Source organism: Schistocerca gregaria, chromosome 2, assembly GCF_023897955.1.
Source record: "Schistocerca gregaria isolate iqSchGreg1 chromosome 2, iqSchGreg1.2, whole genome shotgun sequence".
Classification (NCBI taxonomy): domain Eukaryota; kingdom Metazoa; phylum Arthropoda; class Insecta; order Orthoptera; family Acrididae; genus Schistocerca; species Schistocerca gregaria.
The window spans coordinates 171,887,404-171,907,793 of record NC_064921.1 but is presented as its reverse complement, the minus strand read 5'-3'; the positions used below and the strand labels follow the sequence as shown (position 1 = coordinate 171,907,793).

The 20,390-nt window shown below is 44.7% G+C and overlaps 1 protein-coding gene across 1 annotated transcript in view; it reads right to left on the bottom strand.

Annotated features, from left to right (window-relative positions):
- LOC126336611 (diacylglycerol kinase eta) overlaps nt 1-20,390 on the bottom strand; it is a 1,405,164-nt gene that overhangs the window by 453,100 nt on the left and 931,674 nt on the right. Inside the window, 1 exon segment of the mRNA XM_050000480.1 lies at nt 19,789-19,869. Within this exon segment, the coding sequence (XP_049856437.1) occupies nt 19,789-19,869 (81 nt within the window).

Here is a 20,390-nt window from a genome sequence, read left to right as displayed (position 1 = left end):
GCAGTGTAGCATCAGGTCACTGACATATCCTAACGCCCCACAATTCAGGATATAGCACGATTCGACCAGCCGGTCAAATGGAGACCCACAATGCTGATAACAGTATTGAGAAGAGCGTGAGACAGGTTTGTAGTCTATTCCCTATGGAGTGAGACTATAGTGTTCCTTTCTCCCACTCGCGTGGCCGAGCGGTTCTAGGCACTTCAGTCCGGAACCGCGAGACTACTACAGTCGCAGGTTCGAATCCTGCCTCGGGCATGGATGTGTGTGATGTCCTTAGGTTAGTTAGGTTTAAGTAGTTGTAAGTTCTAGGGGACATATGACCTCAGATGTTAAGTCCCATAGTGCTCAGAGCCATTTTTTTCTCCCACGCGCCATTCGAAAGTGGAATGGTAGAGGAGTAGTATGAAAATGGTTCGATGAACCCACTGCCAGACACTTATGTGCAAATTGCAGAGTAACCATGTAGATGTAGATGTAGATGCATAAGTCCTGAGAGAAGAAATAAAAATGTGGATGTTTGACGATGAAAACTGTAGTTTAGTCGGAGATGGAAAATGACTTGGGAGAATAGTTGAGCAGAATGGATAGTATATTAATAGGAGGCTATGCGATCAACAAATACATAAGTCGGGTGACAGAATGTAGTCGAATTAATTCAGGCGATGCTGAGAGACTTAGTTTGGGATATGGGACTCTAAAAATAGTAGATGAATTTTTCTATTTAGTTAGTAAATGTAACTAATGTTGGCTGAAGTAAGGTTTAGCGAGGAAAGTATTTTTGAGAAAGAGGAATTTGTTAAAATGAAATATAAATATAAGTGTCATCAAGTCTTTTCTGAATGTACACAACTCTTATGTATCCGCAAGGAAAGGGGTCAATGTCCGCGACGAAGAACACCCTTTCCGACAGGCAGCTGAACACACTCCGTTAAACATCCCAGCCGCCATGTTTACGCTGACACTTTTTTGGAGGCATAACATTTTCTTGTACCGATGTGGAACGTGGACGACAAGATTTTTAGACTGAAAGGGAATAGAAGCTTTTGAAATGTGGTGCTACAGAAGAACGCTAAAGCCTAGATGGTTCGATCGTGTAACAGCTGAGTAGTTACTGAATTGAATTGGGGAGAAAAGAAATTTGTTGCGTTACTTGACAAAAAGAGTGGATCGCTTGATAGGACACATTCTGAGACGTCAATCAATCAGCAGTGTAGTATTTGTGGGAAGTGTGTGTGTGTGAAGGGGGGGGGGGGGGGTAAAAATTGTACTGAGGGACCAAGGCTTGAATTTAGTAAGCAGGTTCCAATGGATGTAGGTTGCAGCAGTTATTGAGAGGTGAACAGGCTTGCGCAGGTTAGAGTTACGTGGAGAGCTCTTTCAAACCAGTCTTGATCACGACTATAATAACAACAGGACATGAGGAAGGGGTGCCGATGGGCCTGAAAATTGGAAAATCCTTTAGAAAAAAGAACCCCACCAACTTCTGCATGACAGATACATTCATTAAATATTGTAGGAATAATACCTTTCTTCGTAGCGGAGGGTTGTTCGACTGCGCTCAACTCGGAGGTAAGCTGGTTGAAGTCATGGTGGTGGGTGAAATTCTCACTGCCAATCCCGGCCGCCATGCGCTGTTGCCATTTTTGGGGGTGCACTCAGCCTCGTGATGCCAATTGAGGAGCTACTCGACCGAATAGTAGCGGCTCCGGTCACAGACAAACATCATAACGACTGGGAGAGTGATGTGCTGACCCCACGCTCCTCCTACCCACATCCTCCTCTGAGGATGACACGGCGGTCGGATGGTCCCGATGGGCCACTTGTGGCCTGTAGACGGTTTTAATATTTGACCGGGAAAGGGAGAACAAATGGTAGCGAAAAAGTTCCTAAGTACTCCTTTCGCCAATGTCCTAACCTTTCGGCAGAGTCTCATGAAATGAGAACATGTCATGTGACAGTATTGACAGTGATACATCCATCGGATGGGAACATTAAGTTAGGCCACCTCCTTGATGATACTGGAGAGGAGTAGCTCATGTGCCGGCACCGTTCTCTCACCGTCAGTATCATCATCATCACCATCTTCATCATGCAACGCAAAAAATAGCACTATATTATATACGCTACAAATACACATGCGACACACTCTCACCTATCCGCAAGGTAGGGGGCAATGTCCGCAGAGGAAGAACACCCTTTCCGATAGGCGGTTCAACACACTTCTTTGGATATCCCAGTCACATTGACATGTTTTTGGAGGCACGACTTTTACTTCAGTCTCCTTAAATGAGCGCGTCCTCATTTCACAGATCATACTGCTTGTGTGATGTGATTTTTCAGTTACCCATGATAGATAGATAGATAGAGAGAGAGAGAGAGAGAGAGAGAGAGAGAGAGAGAAATAAAATTAATTCAGAATATCTGATTACAGATTCATGATGCTGACGAGACGGCGAGTTTATTGGGTCTGAGCACGGACCTATCAACTACGCAATTAAAAAGCTCGCTAATTAAGTCGACCAATTTGCGTATCAAAACCAATTTTCTACAGCCAACAAATGCCACCGGCGTCACGCCTGCATGGCGGACTATCGGGCAGAGAGGAGTAAACGTTTTTCAACCTTCAACCATTCAATTAATATTAAAATCAGTCAATATTGTTAATTTTCTTGAAGTTGGAGCCGTTACTTTCATACTTGATCAGAGGCTTACGGTCTATCCAGTGGCATATGCGGTTGGATAGAAAGTTTTCTAACAGACAGGGAGCAGTATGTTGTCCTGAACGGGGTAACTTCAACAGAAACAAGAGTAACTTTAGGTGTGCCCCAGGGCAGCGTAATAGGTCCTCTGCTTTTTAAGATTTACGTAACCGTTCTGGTTGATGGTATTGACAGCGGCCTTAGACTGTTTGCCGATGATGCAGTAGTCTACAGGAAAGTAGTATCACACGAAAGTTGTGAACAAATCAATGAGGATTTCCAGAAAATAAGTGCGTGGTGTAATGATTGGCAGTTATCTCTCAATATTAGTAAGTGTAACCTACTGCGTATAACAAGGCGAAAATCGCCATTAATGTATGAGAACAAAATAAACGATCAGTCTTTGGAAACGGTGACATCAGTCAAGTATCTGGGTGTGACTATTCGAAATGATCTCATATTGAATGATCAGATTACACAAATAACGGGTAAGGCGAACTCTAGATTACGGTTTATTGGTAGAATCCTGAAGCGATGCAGTCCTCCAACAAAGGAAATAGCTTACAATACGTTAGTTCGTCCAGTCTTAGAGTATTGTCCGTCTGTATGGGAACCTTACCAGTTGGGTCTGATTCAAGAGATTGAGAAGGTCCAAAGAAGAGCGTCAAGACTCGTGACATTTAGCCACCGCGAGAGCCTTACAGATCTCATTGAAAGTTGGACGTGGGACACGCTTGCAGATAGACCGCGCGCTAAGCGGAAGGGACTGTTTACTAAATTCCGAAATCCGATCTTCGCTGAGGATGTATAGTATATATTATTACCACCAACTTTCAAATCGCGTAATGATCATCATTCAAAGATTAGGGAAATAAGAGCTCGTACTGAGGCGTTCAGACAGTCGTTTTTTCCTCGCGCGATCCGCGAGTGGAACAGAGGGGGGGGGGGGGGGGGAATATGACCTTGACGCGAATTGTGCCCTCCGACACACACCGCTTGGTGGCTAGCGCAGTATATATGTAGATGTAGATGGCGCAAGGACACAGGGGACACGAATTGCCTAAGCATTCGAAGAACTGCACCGAAAAAGATCCTGTAACACAAGTGATTCGTGGGAAAATCGTTATCAATACCTGGCGTTGCAGCGTAACACCTCTGACTCGTTGTATGGCAATGCGGCTCGAGCGTTCCGCTAGGGGCAGCTACGTAGTGCTTTGTGAGGATAAACGCTCTCGCTTGAATTAACGGCAAGGAGGTTGGTTGACCATCCCCCTGCAGTGCTGCGACTTGTGGGCGACATTTGGTTGACGGCTGCATGTAACAGCCGAGGGAGTGGATTTAGTTGTTGGATCAAACTGAAGGATCGAGGAGGTTTCGTTGAATGTTGACGGGGGCGGCCACGCTCATGGAAATGGCTGTTTGCTTCTTGCTTGGGCAGCGGCGAGTGGCAGGATGAAGTCTCAGAGTCCCTGAAAGCTCTACCTTGCTGGTGGACAGGGTATTTGTGACTGTTTTAATTTCATGCAGGAACATCGTGGGAACTACGGTGAGCATCTGCTTTACAGCCATCGGGTGTTGGAAAGAGAAAATTTTGGAAAATCCCTATGATGTGACGTAAGGTTCAGCCATTCTGATTATTGAGACACATTGCACTGTGATATTGTGCGCTCTCCACCTGCGTGGGTTGTAACACCCTAATGAATCCCAAAACCGAATTAGGAAAGACCATCATGATGTACAGTAGGGAAAAGTTATCCTGACAGCTACGACAACTCTGCCGATGATATAACACCAGGAAGTCTTGACAACAACCAACATTAAGCATTACAGAGTGTGTTTTGGTAGAAAGGAAGAAGAAAGAAAGGTCATTATTAGCTTTTTGTCCGCAGCTCTTGGTCGTGCGGTAGCGTTCTCGCTTCCCGCAACCGGGTTCCCGGGTTCGATTCCCGGCGGGGTCAGGGATTTTCTCTGCTTCGTGATAACTGGGTGTTGTGTGATGTCCTTAGGTTAGTTAGGTTTAAATAGTTCTAAGTTCTAGGGCACTGATGACCATAGGCCGGCCGCGGTGGTTTAGTGGTTCTAGGCGCGCAGTCCGGAACCTCGTGACTGCTACGGTCGCAGGTTCGAATCCTGCCTCAGGCATGGATGTGTGTGATGTCCTTAGGTTAGTTAGGTTTCAGTAGTTATAAGTTCTAGGGGACTGATGACCACAGACGTTAAGTCCCATAGTGCTCAGAGCCATTTGAACCATTTAGCTATTTGCCAGAGATCTAAGTAATAATTGCAAATTAATACCATGAAAGTTAAGTCCAAAGAAATGTCGGTCAGAGATAACTTTTATGTGGAAGAGAGTTGTAAACGAAACGAAGAAATTCAATGCGTCTACAATACTCATTCATGGAAAAGGTAAGTCGCTTGCTAGCTATCGCGCTATCAAGTCATACGAGAGCAGTTCTTGGCATAATTGAGCGAACAGAGCGCGACGAGATTGTTTTACTTTTAAGAGTCGTTGCTGCGTGACGTAGACGCACAGATTTTGTGAACTGACATTCAGACTAGAGACTTGAACCGAGATAGTATGCTGACTGTGTATACCGAGTTGTTGGACTTTATTAACGGAAGTAGGCAATATTTGACTCAACATTCATATAAGTGAACTTATAGAAAGGAATGGACAAAGTTTCAGAAGACTATAATACACATTTAGTCTCGAGTAGGAGTCATTGACACGAATACATGAAGAAGATACAATTACGCTGAGGGTTAAAACTGTCGTAATTGTCACGATACTTGAATCTAACAGAGCTGCCAGTGGTAATTAACCGTATGTGCGTGTGGCGTGATGTTTATAAAGTATTTAGCGGAAAGGAACAATAAGATTGTTCATCAAAAGTGGAAATTCAACGTGTCGCCTCCATCATTCTATGAATATTTGATAATCGCTCATCAAAAGTTAATGAACAGTGACTATTTAACTAGGAAGTAAATTCGTGGACTGTTAGTTGTGACAAGGAAGGTTTGGATATACATAATATTACGACGCAAGGTAATTAAGACATTGTTAAAGAGTATGTGTGGATCTCGCGTCATAGAGAACGAACAATGTTACTTAGCAACGAACAAACAACGATCAGTACGATCTGCAACTGAACTTTTTCCTCGCTTTTGGTGATGTGGACGATGCGCATGTGGGAATATCAATCAATTATTGCACTAAAATGTTAACTGGGCACATAATTCAACTTCAAACCATACGAGACAAACAGAGTGCGCAGTTTGCATTAATAAGGAAACTGTGCGGACTCGCAATCCAACTTTAATCATTATACGAGGAACGATTTCTTAAGAGCTTTTTCAGATCTTGTCTCTCGTTAACCGACGGAGCCATCCATCATCGCGCATCGCGTCTCGAATCCACCGACCGAGCTGTAGCAGTAACAGCTCCACGGCGTCGACAAGACCAGCACGCGACCGAGAGGGGACGTCACAGGGTGCACTGGTTTTGTCTGTTCTTGTAATAAGCACGTTTCTTACCTCTCGTTAAATTTTTATAAGGTTCTGCCTCACAGTTGGCAGTAGGCAATCCATTTCATTTGTTTTTGCATTGTATGTAAAACTGCATGAGGCAGGTGGTACCGAAAGAAATACTGCTCTCGTTTATTATTACTTCGATTTCGACTTGTCTCGCGACTTTTCAGCGTTAACTGGTATTCATATTTTGATTCTTGTGGCCTCTCACACTGTTGGCCGTTTGGCGCTTGCTCTTTGGTATATTCCTTGTTTTTGTTTCACTGTCTGAAGACTAATGTTTTATCTACATTTTTTATTTTAAATTCAGGTTTAATTGTGTCTGCTTGTCGAATTTTAAATCTCAAAGACTTCTGAAGTGTTTGAGGCAGCCTCCTGTTGTTTATGGGCCTTGACAATTTAGGGAATTTAAGGTTTGGTAACTGACTGGAGACATAGTTGTCCTCCTCAGGCAGATAGTGAAATTCTGATGTTATTTGAATTGGTAATTTAAACTGACTGCTGTCAACATTAGCTGTCAAACGTGATCTTTAAAAATTTTGCTTATCTTGGTTGGCGACTAGGGCGAGATACTAAGTGTAGATGTTTTTAAATTGTATTTAAACACACTGGTCGTCGTGAAGGAGCTTAGTTAATTACTTAGTTTCTTTATTCTACTGCCTTTTAAGGTGCTAATAGATGCAATTTTTTCGTATTTAATTGTTTGTACCATCAGTATTCTGAGTCCTTACCAGAACGGAAAACTTAATAAGACGAAGTGTCCATCTGGAACTTCAAGAGAGCTAAAACGTCTTGTATCTTTTTTTTATATTTGACCTTATTATTAAGGGGACCACACCATGCCTATCTAACCCATGTTAATTTAGCCAAGTATTTGACCCATTTCTGAAAAAAAAACTATTTGATGCAGGACCTTAATATTTTTACTGTATGTTACATGATGCTAATAGAGTCAACTGTACTAAAATCTACTTTATCCATTTTATAGTTTTTGAAATACTTTTTTAAAATTTATTAACATGAAATATTAAGTTTTTTCTGCAGAAAATATTTTTTGTGGACTTCCTAATGGGGGAATATTAATGAATGTAGTGCCAGAGGTAACTTTTTATGTTATGCAGAGTCTCTGAAAATTTCATTCATTTATCTATGATAGTTTCTTATATAATGGGGCATATGTACTGAAAATTTTAGTTTGCGAGAAACTGACTTTAAAGGAAAAACTTTTGAAATTTGTTACTTACAGTTAATTAAAACCGTCCTGCTGCATATGGTGGCCATTCTTTGGCCTCTAGCAGGTCTTCCAGCTTCTTTTTCACCTTCCTGGATGTTTGTCTTGCTTTCTTGGCCATGTCTGCATCGGCTATCCTTATTTTATCACAGTGTTGCAATGATTATATTTTCACCACGATTCAATCCCAGCTTTTTCAGTACCCAAAACTTTCCAATATTACCACAATTGAATGTAATAACAGCATCACGAACTCCTGTGGGGCGGTGGCCGAAATAAAGCACAGAGAACCGATCTCTGGCTCTCAGTTGTACGCTGTCGCTTGAAGATCTTAGATAAGTCGCTCAGTGAACAGGTGCAACGCAGGAATTGCCGCTATCCTTGAACATGACTTTATCTCCATCACACTGGAAGCAGCAACGTGTATGCAGCAGACAGAAAGCGAGCTAATACACTGGCGTGACTAAAGTGATGGGATACCTCCTAATATCGTGTCGGATGTTCGTTTGCCCGGCGCACTCGACAGGGATTGTACTCAACAAGGCGTTGGAAGTCTCCGGCAGAAATACTCAGCGATGCTGCCTCTATAGCCGTCCATAATTGCAAAAGTGTTACCAGTGCAGGTTTTTGTGCACGAACTGAACTCTCTATTATGTCCCATAAGTGTTCGATGGGATTTATATCGGGAGATCTGGGTGGCCACATAATTCACTGGAATTATCCAGAATGTTCTTCAAGCCAATCGCCAACAGCTGTGGCCTGGTAACATGGCGCTTTGTCATCCATAAGACACTACTGGCCAATAAAAATGCTACACCACGACGATGACGTGCTTTAGACGCGAAATTTAACCGACAGAAAGAATATGCGGTGATATGCAAATGATTAACTTTTCAGCGGATTCACACAAGGTTGGCGCCGGTGGCGACACGTTCAACCTGCTGACATTGGGAAAGTTTCCAACCGATTTTTCATACACAAACAGCAGTTGCCCGGCGTTGCCTGCTGAAACGTTGTTGTGATGCCTCGTGTGAGGAGGAGAAATGCGTACCATCACGTTTCCGACTTTGATAAAGGTCGGATTGTAGCCTATCGCGATTGCGGTTTATCGTATCGCGACATTGCTGCTCGCGTTGGTCGAGATCCAATGACTGTTAGCAGAATATGGAATCACTGGGTTCAGAAGGGTAATACGGAACGCCGAACAGGATCCCAACGGCGTCGTATCACTAGCAGTCAAGATGAGAGGCATCTTATCCGCATGGCTGTAAAGGATCGGGAAGCCACATCTCGATCCCTGAGTCAACAGATGGGGACGTTTGCAAGACAACAACCATCTGCACGAACAGTTCGACGACGTTTGAAGCAGCATGGACTATCAGCTCGGAGACCATGGCTGTTGTTACCCTCTACGCTGCATCACAGACAGGAGCGCCTGCGATGGTGTACTCAACGGCGATCCTGGGTGCACGAATGGCAAAACGTCATTTTTTTCCGATGAATCCAGGTTCTGTTTACAGCATCATGACGGTCGGACTCGTGTTTGGCGACATCGCGGTGAACGCACATTGGAAGCGTGTATTCGTCATTGCCATACTGGCGTATCACCCGGCGTGATGGAATGGGGGGCAATTGGTTACACGTCTCGGTCACCTCTTGTTCGCATTGACGGGACTTTGAACGGTGGACGTTACATTTCAGATGTGTTACCACCCGTGGCTCTACCCTCCATTCGATTTCTGCGAACCCTACATTTCAGCACGACAATGCACGACCACATGTTGAAAGTCCTGTACAGGCCTTTCTGGATAAAGAAAATGTTCGACTGATGCCCTGGCCAGCACATTCTCCAGATCTCTCACCAACTGAAATGTGTCTGATGAATGGTGGCCGAGCAACTGGCTCGTCACAATGCGCCAGTCACAACTCTTGATGAACTGTGGTATCTTGTTGAAGCTGCACGGGCAGCTGTACCTGTACCCGCCGTCCAAGCTCTGTTTGACTCAATGCCCAGGCGTATCAAGGCCGTTATTAAGGCCAGAGTTGGTTGTTCTGGGTACTGATTTCTCAGGATCTATGCACCTATATTGGATGAAAATGTGATCACATGTCAGTTCTAGTATAAAATATTTGCCAAATGAACACCTGTTTATCATCTGCATTTCTTCTTGGTGTAGCAATTTCAATGGCCAGTAATGTAATTCCATCGTTGTATGGGCACATGAAGTCCATAGACGGGTAGAAATGGTCTCCAAGTAACCGAACATAACCAGTTGCAGTCAATGATCGGCTCAGCGTAACTGTGTAACAGAGCTATCTCAGTTTATGTTCATTTTGGTTTACAATATACCTTCATATGTAACCTCACTGATGCCCTTTCACTTACTGTAGATTTCCCCTGCCCGTCTTTTTTAATTATATTACTTACTACACTACACCTGGAAGTAGATCACGATGACGGATGCCTATGCGCTTTATTATTACACTACTGACCATTAAAATTGCTACACCAAGAAGAAATGCAGATGATGAGTATTCATTGGACAAATATATTATACTAGAACTGACATGTGATTACATTTGCACGCAATTTGGGTGAATAGATCCTGAGAAATCAGTACCCAGAACACTACCTCTGGCCGTAATAACGGCCTTGAGACGCCTGGTCATTGAGTCAAATAGAGCTTGGATGGTCTGTACAGGTATAGGTGCCCATGCAGCTTCAACACGATACCACAGTTCATCAAGAGTAGTGAGTGGCGTATTGTGACGAGCCAGTTGCTCGGCCACCATTGACCAGACGTTTTCAATTGCTGAGAGATCTGGAGAATGTGCTGGCCAGGGCAGCAGTCAAACATTTTTTGTATCCAGAAGGGCCCGTACAGGACCTGCACCATGCGGTCATGTATTATCCTGGTGAAATGTAGGGTTTCGCAGATATCGAATGAAGGGTTGAGTCACGGGTCGTAACACATCTGAAATGTAACGTCCACTGTTCAAAGTGCCGTCAGTGCGAACAAGAGGTGACCGAGAAGTGTAACCAATGGAACCCCATACCATCACGCCGGGTGATACGCCAGTATGGCGATGACGAATACACGCTTCCAATGTTCATCGCGATGTCGCCAAACACGGATGCGACCATCATGATGCTGGAAACAGAACCTGGATTCATACGAAAAAATAACGTTTTGCCATTCGTGCACCCAGGTTCGTCGTTGAGACACCATGGCAGGCGCTCATGTCTGTGACGCAGCGTCAAGGGTAACCGCAACCATGCTCTCCCAGCTGATAGTCCATGCCGCTGCATACTTGTCGAACTGTTCGTGCTGATGGTTGTTGTCTTGCAAACGTTCCCATATGTTGGCTCAGGGATCGAGACGTGGCCGCACGATCCGTTACAGTCATGCGGATAAGATGCCTGTCATCTCGTCTGCTAGTGATACGAGGCCTTTGGGATCCAGCACGGCGTTCCGTATTACGCTCCTGAAGCTACCGATTCCATACTCTGCTAACAGTCATTGTATCTCGACCTACGCGGGGAGCAATGTCGCGATACGATAAATCGCAATCGCGTTAGGCTACAATGGGACCTTTATCAAAGTCGGAAACGTGATGGTACACATTTCGCCTCCTCACGGGAGGCATCACAACAACGTTTCACCAGGCAACGCCTGTCAACTGCTGTTTGTGTATGAGAAATCGGTTGGAAACTTTCCTCATGTCAGCACGTTGTAGATGTCGTCACCGGCGCCAACCTTGTGTGAATGCTCTGAAAAGCTAATCATTTGCGTATCACAGCATATTTACGTGTTGTTTAAATTTCGCGTCTGTAGCAGTCATCTTCGTGGTGCAGCAATTTTAATGGGGAGTAGTGTATTTCGTGTGGGTTGTCATTAAGAATTTTTTTTGAAAAGATACGAAACTATGTGCAAAGTTTGTTGGAAGTGCTCTCATTCTAAGATACTGCTTGATTGTAGGCTGGGTAATTTGCGTGCCGTGAGCTACATGCCTCAAAACTTAAGCTGTTTCTAAATTTAATGCCTATTGTGGTAAGCTTTCAGTGTAAGATTACACCACTTCCTGAGTAGACTATGACATTATTTGAAATTTTTAAATTCGGTCATTAATTATATGAAGTATCGAAAGTAAAATTTATGTTGCCCCGCAGTCGGGAGCACGCGATCATTTCAGCTGTTTAGCAATATAGATCATAAAGTAATAAACCAAAATTAATAGTTGGCGTAATTCTTCAGGGTATGTGACAATACGCTCACGTACCCTGAAGAATTTTATTGACTGTGATAGTGGCCGTGGAAATTTACGCTTTTTAAGTTGAACCTAATAAAGTTATTGGTTAATCAGCCAATCCTGAAATAAACATTTTTTGAAAAATAAATTAATCAAGATATGTGTCCAAGATTTCGATTTCCTTTTCAAATATAGGGATCCAGGGGCATCCCTTCACTATTTACTACTGACTCATTAGTCTTCTAACTGGTGTGATGTGGCCCATCCGAATTCCTCTCCTGCGCCAACCACTTCATTTCAGAGTAGCACTTGGTCTCTACATCCTCTATTATTCACTGAATGTATTTCAGTATTGTCTTCCTGTACCATTTTTGGCCTATACACTCATGATGGTGCTATGGAGTTAATTCCGTGACGCATTAACACAAGCCCCATTACCACATCCCTTCTTTTTGTCAGTGTTTTCCATATGTCCCTTTCTTCGCTAACTGATTTTCAACATTCTGCTGTAGTACCATATCTGAAACGCTTGGACTGATCTTCTGGTCCGGTCTTTCCACTGTCCATGATTCGCTGCCGTACATCGTGTGTCCTTGATGACTGCACGACAGAAAGCTTTACACGTCACCTTGGGCCGTCAACACCCTCAGAAATTTCTTCCTCAGTTTCAGGCATCGTTTGATACAAGCAGACGTCTCTTAGCCAGGAATCCTCTCTTTGCATGTACGAGTGTTTTCTGTCCTCCTTGCTGTGTCCATCATGTATTGTTCTGATCCTAAGGGAGCGGAATTCCTGAAGTCCATTCACTTCGTAAACATCATTTTTGAAGTTAATTTTCTCGCTATACTCATTTCTCCTACTTCTAGTTACTTATGTCTTTCTCCGATTTGTTCTATATTCTTTGCTCATTAGGCAAGTGTATTAAAATACAGAGATATGTAAACAGGCAGAATACGGCGCTGCGGTCGGCAACGCCTATATAAGAGAACAAGTGTCTGGTCCAGTTTTTAGATCTGTTACTGATGCTACAATGGCAGGTTATCAAGATTTAAATGAGTCTGAACGTGGTGTTATAGTAGGCGCACGAGCGATGGGACAGAGCGTATCCGAGGTCGCGATGAAGTGGAGACTTTCCAGTATGATCATTTCACGACTGTACCAGGAATCCGGTAAAACACCAAATCTCCAACATCGCTGCGACCGGAAAAAGATTCTGATAGAACAGGACCAACGACGGCTGAAGAGACAGAAGTGACAGAAGTGCAACCCCTCGGCAAATTGCTGCAGATTTTAATGCTGGGCCATCAACAAGTGACAGTGTGCGAACCCTTACACGAATCGTCATCGATGGGGTTTCGGAGCCGAAGGCCCACTCGTGTGTCCTTGATGACTGCACGACACAAAGCTTTACGCGTCACCTTGGGCCGTCAACACCGACATTGGACTGTTGATCACGGGAAACATGTTCCGTGGTCGGACAAATCTCGTTTCAAATTGCATAGAGAGAATGGAGGTGTAGGGGTACGGAGACAACCACATGAATCCATGGGCCCTGTGTGACAGCAGAGGACTGTTGAAGCTGGTGGAGGCTCTGTAATGGTGTAGGGCGTGTGCAATTGGAGTGATATGGAACCCCTGATACGTCTAGATACGACTCTGACTGATGACACGTCCGTCACCATCGTTTCTGATTACCTGCATCCATTCATGTCCATTGTGCATTCCGAAGGACTTGGGCAATTCCAGTAGGACAATGCGACACCCCACACGTCCAAAATGCTACAGAGTGGCTCGAGGAGCACTCTTCTGAGTTTAAACACTTCCGCTGTCCACCAAACTCCCCAGACATGAACATAATTGAGCATATCTGGTATGCCTTGCAACGTGCTGTTCAGAAGAGATCTCAACCCCTTCGTACTCTTACGGATTTATGGTCAACCCTGCAGGATTCATCGTGTCAGTTCCCTGCAGCACTACTTCAGAGGTTAGTCGAGTCCATGCCACGTCTGCCACTTCTGCGTGGTCTCGGGGGCCGTACGCAATATTAAGTAGGTCTGCCTGTTTCTTTGGCTCTTCAGTGTATATCACCCACATTTTCCCGTTGCTTACTCCTATTTTTCTCATAGTTTAGAACATCTTGCACCTTTTCCTACTATGTCCATATTATACGCAACCCATGTTTTGGTACAATGGAACCAAAGTTTGAGGTTGCACAAAGAAAAAATGCATCTTAGAAAATAAGGACAACGCTACTGGACAAGTATGGGGAGAGAAGTGGGTGACGTACATGAAGCAGCCGTTCGGTTGAAATGATTGAGACAACCAACTGGGAGCCTACAATCATGATTACATAAGAAGAACCCTTACAGCTCGCAGCGCTGTTGCAAGCTTTCAGCTGCGAAGCACAAACGGCTGCAAGCGAAAACAGTAGCTGGCCAGAATGCTGCGACCACACTGAAACTTTGCCACGGAGTCGTTTACAAAATTGTGACGTTACTGGTTGATGTAGGCGTGCGAGGCTGCTACGCGCAGTCCGCTGAAACTGTCAGGGATCAGGTACACTGACGGAGAAAATTCGCAACACGAAGAAGGAGTTGCGCGGTATAAACATAAGTTGGTAGACGCGCTTCTACATCTGGAAAATGATACCCATTCAGAATTCGCGTCAGTCGGATAAGAGTTGTGCTTTGTAGTGCTACTATGCGGGTGCAAATCAGGTATGCTTTAAAAATTCACTGAGTTTGGACGAGATAGATTAATAGGGCTATGAGAATCTGGATGTTCTTCCTTGCCGGCCGCTGTGGCCGAACAGTTATAGGCGCTTCAGTCCAGAACCGAGCTGCTGCTACGGTCGCAGGTTCGAATACTGCCTCGGGCATGGATATGCGTAATGTCCTTAGATTAGTTAGGTTTCAGTAGTTCTAAGCCTAGGAGACTGATGACCTCAGAAGTTAAGTCCGATAGTGCTCAGAGCCATTTGAACCATTACTAAATTCAAGCCTTGGTCCCTTTCTACAATTCCACCCCCCTCCCCCCACCCCCACACACACTTCCCACAAATACTACACTGATGATTGCTTGACATCTCAGCATGTGTCCTATCAAGCGATCCACTCTTTTAGTCAAGTAACGCAACAAATTTCTTTTCTCCCCAGTTCCACTCAGTAACTACTCAGATGTACACGATCGACCCATCTAGGCTTCAGAGTTCTTCTGTACCACCACATTTCAAAAGCTTCTATTGTCTTTCTGTCTAAAAATCTTGTCGTTCACGTTTCACATGCGTACAAGAAAATGTTATGCCTTCACAAAAGTGTCAGTGTAAACAGGACGGCTGGGATATTCAGCGGAGTGTGTTCAGCTGCCTGTCGGGAAGGGTGTTCTTCGTCGCAGACATTGACCCTTTTCTTTGAGGATAGATGAGAGTTGTGTACATTCAGAAAAAGACTTATATTTATGCTCCATTTTAACAAATTCCTCTTTCTCAAAAATACTTTCCTCGCTCTACCCTACTTCAGCCAACATTAGTTACTTTTGCTAACTAAATAGAAAAATCCATCTACTACTTTTACAGTACCATATTCCAATCTAAGTCTCTCAGCATCGCCTCAATTAATTCGTCTACATTCTGTTACCCTAGTTATGTTTTTGTTGATCGCATAGCCTCCTATTAAGAAACTATCCATTCTGCTCAAGTTTTCTCCCAAGTCATTTTCCATCTCCGACTAAACTACAGTTTTCATCGTCAAACATCCAAATTTTTATTTCTTCTCTCAGGACTTATGCATCTACATCTACATCTACATGGTTACTCTGCAATTCACTCTTAAGTGACTGGCAGGGCGTTCATCGAACCATTCTCATACTACTTCTCTACCATTCCACTTTCGAATGGCACGTGGGAAAAAGGAACACTTTAGTTTCACTCCATATGGAATAGGCTACAAACCTGTCTCACGCTCTTCTCAATAGTGTTATCAGCATTGTGGATCTCCATTTGACCGGCTGGAACCTCGGGCATGGATGTGTGTGATGTCCTTAGGTTAGCTAGGTTTAAGTAATTCTAAGTTCTAGGGGACTGATGACCTCAGAAGTTAAGTGCCATAGTACTCAGAGCCATTTGAACCAATGACGGGCACGAGAATGTACGGTCTTAAGAAGGCTGGGCTCTGGAGGGCCACATGGCACTAACGCGAGGGAAGACCATGATGTGTGGCGTATTGCTCTGGCACATGGTTCAATTTGTGCAGGAGTTGGCACCACAGTTACAAATCGGTTATTTCGAGGACAGCTCCGAGGCAGATACCCCGAACCACCGCCATTTGTGGTTTGTGAAATGAGAGCTCATCGGAGGACAGAGTGGAGGTCTGTTGGCTTTTCTGATGAAACCTGGTTCTGCCTTGGTGCCAGTGACGGCCGTGTGTTGGTTAGAAGGACGCCAATTGAAGGCATGTAACCAACGTGCCTGCGTATTAGACACTCTGGACCTACACTTCGACTTATGGCCTAAGTTACAATTACATGTGACACAGGACCACTCTCGTGGTTATCATACACACCCTGTCCACAAATTTTTGTTGATTCGATCTCTTGTGTTGCCATTCGCGAACAGCATACCAAGGGGTGTTTTCAACAGGATTGCGCTCGTTCACATGTTGCTGTTGCAATCCATCATGCTCTACAGAGTGTCTACATGTTGCGTTGGCCTGCTCAAGCATCAGATCTGTCTCCTGTCGAGCGGATGTGGGACATCATTGGACGACAACTCCAACCTCATCCATAAACAGCATTAATAGTCTTATTATTTACCGACCAAGTGCAAGAGGCGTGGAACTTGATCTCACGAACTGACGTCCGGCACCTGTAAAAAGGAATGCATGTACGTTTGCATGCTTGCGTTCGACATCCTGACAGTCACACCGTTTATTACTATACAGCATTTCACATTTGCAATAGATTATCTCGTGTGTACAGTAATATGTGATTCTGCAATGTTAACCACTTAAATATGTTACCTTGAAAAATCTGTTCCCTAATGAACTGGTGCGTTTTCTGGCGCCAGTTTCCATCGATCGCCATTTTGATCTTTGAGTCGACTTCGATGCTTATTTGTCTTCTGCTCATCTTTGGCGGCGGGATTTAACGGCAGTGCGTGCGCTCTGCTGGGGAGGTGAGTCGGGATCGGCGGTGAGCTAGAGTTACGTCGGACTGTGTACGTAGACAGGACGGCAAGAGAACGAATCGGACAACGAAGGAGCGCGGCCAGCGGCTACGGCGTGTTGAGTCGTTTGGGCAGATCCACCGGCCGTGGTGATTTGGTTTTCCTAGAGGTCGGAAGGATAAGCTCCTTCGAGTCTGCTGTAAGCTACGCCGTACGATTGAATTCGAGTCGCCGAGTTCCTTCGGTGGGTTGCGTGCGGCTTAATTGCATATGCCAGTGTACTAAAAATCCTTTGGAATTGTTTTAGGTTTTTAGCACCTATCTCGGTGTCGTGACTGTCTATCTTCACGGCAGTTGAGGAAGTGTGGCTACGCCCAACCAACCGACATGAAGTGTGGTTAAGGACGTAGCTAGAAGTGCAACGAGTAGTGAGTAAGTCCGGCTCTGGCGTTTCAAGACACGCTGAGATATGTCCTCTATTCTACCTTGTAGTTCATTTTGTAGTTTGGAGTGTAAATGTGCGCCGAGATCATTCTCGTCACATTAACTTTAGAGCATGATTTTTAGCGAACTTATCAATCGAAGTGTCACTGGCCAATTAACTCATGGAGCTTATTTGTTTCTATTCAGTTGTATTGATCACCGGTTCTCTAGACCAGATTGTGTAGTTTATGTCTCAGAATACTGTCTGCCGTTAATGTGTGTTGTGTTGCAGATAATTGGCAGCGGTCGACGCGAGTATACTGGGAGCAGAGCACCACGGGGGCAGAGAGATATTTAAGGCCCTGTCCTCTCCTTTACATCTTGGGTTATGTTGTCACTGTTGCGTGATTCCATCTTTCCGACGGAGAATTATAGCATTCAAAGTTCACTTCCAGTGCAAAGTTGAGTATATTTCTATGTCATTTCCTGTCTCGTGGATCTCTCGTACTGATTTGAATCCTTGATCTGCTCGCGTCTATCGCTAATTCACACGCAATATTGAAGCGACCTCATTTTAGGGGTATTGTCATATGGTCATGTTCTAGTTGTAATCATTCTAAGAATATTGTTGATTAATCAACTAAGTGCCGCGCGGGATTAGCCAAGAGGTCTAACGCGCTGCAGACATGTACTGTGCGGCTGGTCCCGGCGGAGGTTCGAGTCCTCCCTCGGGCATGGGTGTCTGTGTTTGTCCTTAGGATAATTTAGGTTAAGTAGTGTGTAAGCTTAGGGACTGACGATCTTAGCAGTTAAGTTCCATAAGATTTCACACACATTTGAACATTTGAATCAACTAAATAAATTTGAAGATTGTCTTGGTCAAAATTAAAGCACCTCCTTAATTATTTCAGTCATTTGTATCTAGTTTTATTTAGGAAAGTTGGCTAGCCAAACCTTAAAAGATGTTTGTTCTTACCCTTAATCTGTTCCTCAGCTGATTGGAAGTAATGAGAGCTCTGATGGGAATTGTATGGACATTTGTACTATTTAAGTAAAGCTTATCCTGAGTATATTTACCTAGTCATATTCAAATTTCAATTTTTATGGGTGTTGTGTACATAGTTCCGCGTAGTCAGCGCGTACATAACTTTCCCAATAGAGCGCGCCCCGCTAAGCACAACAGCGCAGGCGCAGCGCTCGTCCACACTACGAGATGGCGCTGTCATAGAGACGGACCAAATTCTGCTTCCGCCGATCCGCGTATTAATATGTAACGCAGCCAATGTGATTGCTGCTAACGTAGAACCTTTTCTCCTCACGGATCATACTCGGGCAACGATACCTGAACGCGCGAGGTTTTATAACGAGAGTACAGACCTCCGATTAGTCTGCATTAATCTGTAGTCAAATTTCAGTCTGCGCCTAATAAGATTACCATATTCCTGTACATAGCCATGAAGATAAATGACTAGACACTTTGTCAAATATCACAGATATGTGAGAATAAGATGAACGTACCAAGACCAAAGGAACTTCAGATTGCCAACTATAAATAGCATCCAGAATCAAGTTAAGTGATGTTTATGATTTGTATTATTTTAATAAATGTGTGTGAAAATTAATCAAGTTCTGTTTAAAGTTGGTCACCGTCAATCTGCTACTCTAAGCGTGCAAGTGGCATTTCTATCGTCTGACCTAACGGCCAAAGATGCAAGTGGAATTTCTATCGTCTGACCTAACGGCAAAAGATAAACACGCCAAGATAAGACCACGAGAAATATTGCTGACACTCGCCTACTTCGTTAGAGCGACAAGTCAACTAATCTGATGGTGTGTGTACCGAAGGTCTTACAGTACGCACACCACAATGGGTCCTGCTCCGGTTAAAGAAATTTATTTCTTATTTGTCCAAGTGATCTGGCCTTGTAAGGCAGTCTCCTGTATTACTCCGATTGTGATTTTATAATGCTTTTGTTTTTAGTTAAAAATGTAGCAACTACAACGGAATACTATCGTGATTTTGGTGTGTCATTACCATTACCACATTTCACCTAAATTTCATTACTCTAAATTATGTCTTTTTTGCTGTTGCGATGTTATTTTCCGTCAGTGTATACACTGAGGTGTCCAGACGTGAATTTTGGACGCTCCATCTGCCGAGTACTAATGTGACGCCTGCGGCTGAGCGCCAGGTCGTCTGGTGTAATTATCCGACGGGGCGTTTATCTCGGCAGCGTCGCGACAGTGGACTGGCCGGAGTGACGGAGTGGGCATTAATGTGAGTGATCTGCCGCGTGGCGGCGCTGGGGTTTACGAGCGGCGGCAGCGCCGGTCACGTGGACAGCCGCTGCACGCCACGCCAGCCCAGCAATTAGCCGGAGAGCAGGGCCAGCGCTGGGCGCAGTTGCTCCCCACCGTCCGCTGTTTCATCGAACAGACTGGCCCGCCTCTCCTCGCCTCGCCTCGCGTTCTAATTACGCCAGTGTGCTCACCTGGAAACTGTGGTTCGCGTTCTTGATGCTGCACTCGGCGAAGCTCAGGTCCGTCAGGTCGATCTCATCGAAAATCACAGCCTGCAACAGAAAAGGAAACATGTGTAAGCGACTCGGAAATAATAATCTGCACGCCAAAGGTTCGCAGCAGAGCCCACTGGAAGGTCTCCCGCGAACAGCTGGCCACACAACGACGTCCTCGGATGTTCCCGACGGATTCTGGAACAACCCGATTCTCCGACTGTGCGACCGTGGACACACGAGACGCAGACCATTAGCCGCAGTTGACGGAACCGACGGTCGCACATATCCCAGGTTGGCCTAGACAAACGGATTTCTGCCACGGACCACGTTCACGAAACCCACTAGTTTCCCTGTGGTTTTCACATAAAAGCAAGTTTTAGTTGCTTCAGATGTGGTGGAGGAATCCAGCCGATGTGACCGAGCGGTTCTAGGCGCTTCAGTCTGGAACTGCGCGACCGCTACGGTCGCAGGTTCGAATCCTGCCTCAGGTATGGATGTGTGTGATGTCCTTAGGTTAGTTAGGTTTAAGTAGTTCTAAGTTCTAGGGGACTGGTGACCTCAGGTGTTAAGTCCCATAG